Here is a 6,240-nt window from a genome sequence, read left to right as displayed (position 1 = left end):
GCACAATTTGCAATCAGTTTCAAGGCTAGCCTAGGCCTACTACAGTTCGTTTCCCTAATCAAGTCAAAAAGTGACATGACTGCATGAAATAATACATAACTCACGCTGCTATGGAATAAGCTCGCCTTTTCATAGGCTACAGGCTAATGAACTTGAGGATATACATTTCTCCTTCACAAATTCAACTGTCATTAATCTTGTAGCCTATTAAAGATGACTCCGAAATGGACTCGTTCCCCTTAGACTAGGCCCTTAGAATTTACGATAGAATGTTAGTTCAAAACATAGCCTAAAGTTCCAAATTTCGCGCTAGAATATCAAACTGACAATCTTGCTGGAAGCGTTTTTGTAGGCTACATTAATTCATTTAGCAGTTTATCTAACAGAACATAATGTGGATAAATGTTACTGAACTATAACCTAATAGTAGCCTAGTCTTTCATCAGCGTTAGTGAGACGAGTCCTAGCGCAATCGTCGCCCGGCTCCAGCTTACTGATAAGGGCGCATGACAGTTCTGACTGGTAGCCTATCACTGCGCTGCCTTCCAACCTTTCTATGTGTCCGATATCGGCGCATCCACTTGTTGAGTTCAAACAGTCCAGTCAGTGGTAGGCCCACACTATTTAAAGGGCGGAAACATGGCACGCGGTTTGGTCAAAGGAGAATCGGTCGAGTCGGAGATGCATAAGTCAGAAGACCAAAGTAAGACCTTTGTTTACACGAAGAAGAGGGGGTATGATGTCACACGCAACCCCCACCTCAACAAGGTAACAACACAAAACCTTTTGTGTAGTCCTACCGCAAGTTCTCGTTAGTTTCAGCACGGTTGCTATGCCCGGTGCCGCTCATGCTCTGTACCAACACGGTTAAGTATATCGATGTTGTGACAAGCTATATTTAGATTTAAAGGAGCCACGCACCTATTCTTGCCTAGATTGAGCCTCCGAAATCCCCATAGAGGTCCTGTTAGCTATTCAAGCAGAGCGTTTAGGTAGGCTAATAAAATTTGGCACGTTTGACACTGCCAACAAATAGAAACTAGCCTATCTAATGAATATAGATCACGTTTAATTTGCTTTGAACTCACATACAGCTTATCTCTTACATTATGCTTAATAATGATAGTTATAGCCTCCTTCAGCTGGGTCTTAGGTGATGTAAACCATAGACTGTATAATGTAAACACGGATGAGGAAGTGATCATTTAAGATTATGCAATGGCAAATTGTTAAGTAGGCTAAACGTTATGTATCAGATAGTATATATTTTATTTTATAACCATGCACTTGTGCTTGTGTTAAAGTGTCAGAAGTGGTTTGCTTGTGAGAACTAGCAAACAAGGGATTTATAGTTTTATAATGGGGGTGATCTCAATGTAATAACACCATGCTGTGAGGGTGCGTTAGACTTATCAGAGCATAAGGCAACAATTGTCTTTGGAATTGATTGTATCCGTCACTACAGTGCAACTTAAATTGCCATGAAGGTTTAAAGTAAGACCTTTTACCTTCAGAGAGGTAACAATGCAAACAATGTAAGGACACCCTATTTGAAAGTATGAAAAGCACAACAAAAGAGCATAAAGAATGCTTCAACAGTGGAAAAGACAAGAACAGAGCTCTAACCCGAATGAAATACCTTGTAATCTGTCAATAGAAACGTTGATGAGGAAGTATGACTAAGCTTAGATTTCAGGCATTGTAGGGGAAGTGAAAGGGATATCTTAGAGACACAGGCATTGTTAAGTTTGTGTTAAAAGTAAAAACATAAGAGATGTGCTTTTTTCTAACTGGGACTTAACTGAAGTAAGAGTTTAAATATTTTGTAAAAATGAATTAAATAAACCATCTCTTGGACTCTTCTCGAATCATGCTGCGCTAAATGTATCAACACACCCTGACTGTTAACAGGATTCTTCTGGAGAGACTTCGCTTCTTGGACATTATTTTGCATTCACAGCACATTGAAAGGAAGGACATAGTGGAAGTTTGCAAGAACTGTTGATGGATCTCTATCTTACTGTATAGGCTCGTCTCTCTCTCTTATGTTTGGCTCTCTCATTACAGTGCACGTAGCACGTAGCAGGTAGTCTGTTGCTGTGTTACTTAATGGGCTTTAGGTTAGGGCTAAGTTTAGTGCTGTACTGTTACATGCAATGTGTTGGAAAGTTCATCCCTGGCTTGTTATCTTTATGGCCAGGGTATACTTTCAGCACGCCATTAAGAAGTCAGCTGGTCAGGGCTTTTGGGCTTGACTAGAATTGTGATATGTTTGAAGGACTAAAAATAAATTTGGTGATGGATATTTTTACAGATATGCCTAGTCATTTGGCCTTTCAGATTGTTTCCAAATCTCAACGTCATCCGCAACGACCTAGATAGATAGATATACTTTATTAATCCCTAGGGGGACCTTTTGTTCCTCTTGCTGTGTCCCTGCCTTCTGGCATAACAGTTGTTTTACCTTGAGATCGCCGAAGTGAAGACAGATTACAACATCGCTGTGACCTGCAGGGTCAGTAAACTTAATGGCTGCTGGCTTCATTTCACTGTCCAAGGTCCTGATCAAGCACTGGAAAACAAGGCACGCAATTAGTGTGCTACCATCTAGGGTGTTACAAACAAATACAGTCTAACAGTGTTAAGGAAATTGGTCTTGCTAGATCTATTTTTAATAGAAAATAGCCTATATGTTGCATTTTGACACATTACCCCCTTACGATGTTCACAGTCTTCCTAGTTTATAGAGCTTCTATTGTCTTGTAAGACCTGGTGAAACTACACTGTGCACAAGTTACCTATGCTGTAATCACCTGATTAATCCCTTGATTAAATAGAACTTGAAAAGCTTTGGAAAAGCCGAATGGATCTTCATTCCGTTGGCGTACGTGCAGTTCTAAAGCACAGGCCTGGTAAAGCTGTTCTGCTCAATAAACTCAACAGCCTGCCTGTCTGTCTGGCAATGCATCTTTCTGCCTGCTTGCTACTTTTCTGGTGGCCTGCCTGTTTGTTTGCTTTCCCCTGCCTGTCTGTCTGCCTGTCTGTCTGTCTGTCTGTCTGTCTGTCTGACTACAGCTGGTTGCCTCACTATAGATAAGGCCGTAGTCAGTGCAGATCAAACATGTCTGTTGGAATCGCCGCCAAAAAGCAGGGCCCTGCTGACAACACATAACGCTGTCTGTCATGAAGGTTTATTACTCTAGCTTTGGCACAGGTGTGTGTGTGTGTGTGTGTGTCTGTCTGTGTGTGTGTGTCTGTCTGTGTGTGTGAGACTGTGTGTGTGTCTGTGTCTGTGTGTGTGTGACTGTGTGTGACCGTCTGCGTCGGTGTCTGCACACCAACCTATCTATGAATTCCTGAATGTGTATCTCTATCTATTTCTCTCTCTCTCCCTCTCTCTCTCTCTCTCTCTCTCTCTCTCTCTCTCTCTCTCTCTCTGTATCTGCCTCTATGAGGTCCTGTGTGTGTGTGTGGACACTTGCTCCCTACTTGCGCTGTAAAGGGAATATATTGGGGAAATGAGGTCACATTTCTCAAGCTCCAGGTGTGCTCTAGGAGGTGGTGCTGAGTGACGTGTAATGGGGTGAATGCTTTCTGGATGACGGCAGTCCGCTCACCCCTCAACCCGCATTCCCTTTATATTGCCACATAAGAACAGGTGATATGGCTCTCATAGCTAATTGATGTAGGTCACTTATTATGTACTGTTGCAATATTTATTTTAGATATAGGCTAGCTGTTTTAAATATTTACAATGATAATAGAGGGCTTATACACACAGTAGAAACACATATATATCATAGTTTTTCTAGGTTGATATTTATTAATCCAGATAACTTTCTCTCATACGCCTAATTTGGCATTATATTCTTGGAATTCATGGGTCATGGAATGATACGTACATACAACATAGATAAGATACGTACATAACATGCGTATCTCTGGTATGATTTAGGCTTATGTTCATGGTTTGATACACATTCTCTTTCAGTTTAAAAATGGCTGCTTTGAATTGGAGTGTCATCTCCTTTGTACTTTACAGTATGTGTAGCATTTCTAAGATTTGTACATTTCTACAACTCTCTCTTTTCTAAAGCTCTCTTTGCAGAGAGATGCAAGCTCAGCTCGGCTCTGAAGGCCTGATGTCCCTTCTAGAGCTATTGGTCTGTTTACGCCTCATTAGTGTGAATGGGCTGTTGTGTACTTAGAGAACACTGGAGAAAAAGCCCTCACTTGGCCAATGATTGGCCTCTGTGTGTTCGCCCTGCCTGCATGAATGTGACGTTGTGTGCTCTCAGACCAAATCGGGTCCCTCTGGTAAACCTGTTTTAATTCACTTAGCTTTTAAATTATTTTTGTACGGAGAGGGCTCATATTAAGCTGAACTGAGCTTCACCCCTCAAGTTGACTGGCAGTCATGTTGTGGTGTGACAGAGCGAGATAAACACCTTTTTCAGACAGAATGAATTAAATTCCATTTGATTTTTAATAAGCTTTGCTATTGGTTGATTAAAGGCACCCTTAACAAGATTTGCTCTCGGGGTCCCCATCTGGTCAAGAAGTGCAGTAATAAACAAACTAATTATGCGTCTTTTGCAACAAAGTATGATCATAACTCCGATAAAGGGAATGCACCGAAAGCAGTCTGTAGAAAAAAATCTGTGAATTCTGCTGTTTTACATTACGATTTCGTCATGTTATGAGGTTATGTACCATCAAAATTATTTTGGAAATGTTATTGAAGGTCAAAAAACTGTTAAGGGTGCCTTTAAAAAATACTCAATTCAATTAATTTCTGTGATATTCAGTTATAGGGTTTCTCCAATCAACAGTATTATTCAGACAGGCACACAGTATCATTCTCTGTCTGTGTCTGTGGGTCAATTTTGACCTGCATATTCCCAGTGCCCCTCTTTGCTAGACAAACTTCTCTATTGTCTTCCGTTTCTTCTGGATGGAAGTGGCTCCTCAGTTCAGACTTCATAAGCTGACATCAGAGCCAGAGTGTCATAGTTCTAGAATCTGGATTCATGGTTCACATGTGTCAGTTCTGCTAGAGCTCTACTGTCAGGGCCTGTTCTCTCTGAACACTGAATGAATGTAGCAGACATGTATGGTGCTTTCAAGTTTTTATGGCACACGTTGTTTATTTCCTATGTGTCTTATGTCTCTGCGCTCTTAATGAGCTGAGGTGAATGTTATTGGTTTATTAGGTTGTTTTTGAAAGAGAGCGCAGATCGGGAAGGATTAATTTCAAGCCAACAGCCTTCATTACTGGGGCATGACCAGCAGACTTTCTGTGAGGTGATGAGATGGAGAGAGAGCTTTTTGGCTGTTGTCATTCTCAACCACACATTTTCTTATGGGCCCAAAAAAACAGAGAACTTTAAGGGAAGGGTTTTGTCACTTTGCCTAAATTTTGCTTATAATGAGACGTTCAGTTAGATTTGACAAAATGTGCCCCAAAAGTGAGCACAATCAGTAAGCGTATGAACAACAGGCCGCCTTACATCTGAGAGCACAAGCTAGAGTTTGTCACATATGGTGATTTACTGAGCTTGTTTATGTAGGGGGAAGCCTAACCACTAATTGTTGTAGAAAGACTGGTCTCCATGGAGCCGTGTGTGTGTGTGTGTGTGTGTGTGTGTGTGTGTGTGTGTGTGTGTGTGTGTGTGTGTGTGTGTGTGTGTGTGTGTGTGTGTGTGTGTGTGTGTGTGTGTGTGTGTGTGTGTGTGTGTGTGTGTGTGTGTGTGTGTGTGTGTGTGTGTGTGTGTGTGTGTGTGTGTGTGTGTGTGTGTGTGTGTGTGTGTGTGTGTGTGTGTGTGTGTGTGTGTGTGTGTGTGTGTGTGTGTGTGTGTGTGGTAAGAGGAGACTGAGGCGTCCTTCTTCGCTGCCGAGGGAATTGGGTTTCATGTGATCTACCTGATATCTAACTATTACAAGGCGGGCCCATAGCAACCGCTGTCAGGTGAAGACACACACACATACACATATACCTCAATCACACCCTCAAGGTTTATTGCCTATGAGGGGAAAAACAGGCCCTCTTCATGCTCCAGGGTTTGAAGCGTCCACTGTCAGGAGCGGCTGAAACCCAGGATGAGGAAATGAAACGGGAAGGTCGGAAATGCCCCCTAAAGCACACGTAGCAAGGTCACACAGTCAGGCCTCTGTGGCACAGCAGTGGGGCATTGTGGCCCTCCCAGTGGTCGTGTGTGTGTGTGTGTGTGTGTTTGTCCT

General features: G+C 42.1%; 1 protein-coding gene across 1 annotated transcript in view; it reads left to right on the top strand.

Moving 5' to 3' along the window:
• Nucleotides 1-555: 555 nt before the first annotated feature.
• The window catches only part of me1 (malic enzyme 1, NADP(+)-dependent, cytosolic), a 113,794-nt gene continuing 108,109 nt past the window's right edge, over nt 556-6,240 (top strand). The window contains exon 1 of the mRNA XM_076279655.1: nt 556-768. Coding sequence (XP_076135770.1) covers nt 640-768 — 129 coding nt within the window. The 5' untranslated portion in view covers nt 556-639. The remainder of the gene's footprint in view (nt 769-6,240) is intronic.

The sequence above is a fragment of the Alosa pseudoharengus genome, unplaced genomic scaffold, assembly GCF_046254945.1.
Source record: "Alosa pseudoharengus isolate Yale_2024_CS ecotype anadromous, Long Island Sound unplaced genomic scaffold, YU_APseudo_1.1 YU_APseudo_1.1_scf_12, whole genome shotgun sequence".
In the NCBI taxonomy this organism is placed as follows: domain Eukaryota; kingdom Metazoa; phylum Chordata; class Actinopteri; order Clupeiformes; family Clupeidae; genus Alosa; species Alosa pseudoharengus.
Note: the sequence above shows the minus strand (reverse complement) of the source record. Positions and strands in the feature narration are given on the sequence as shown.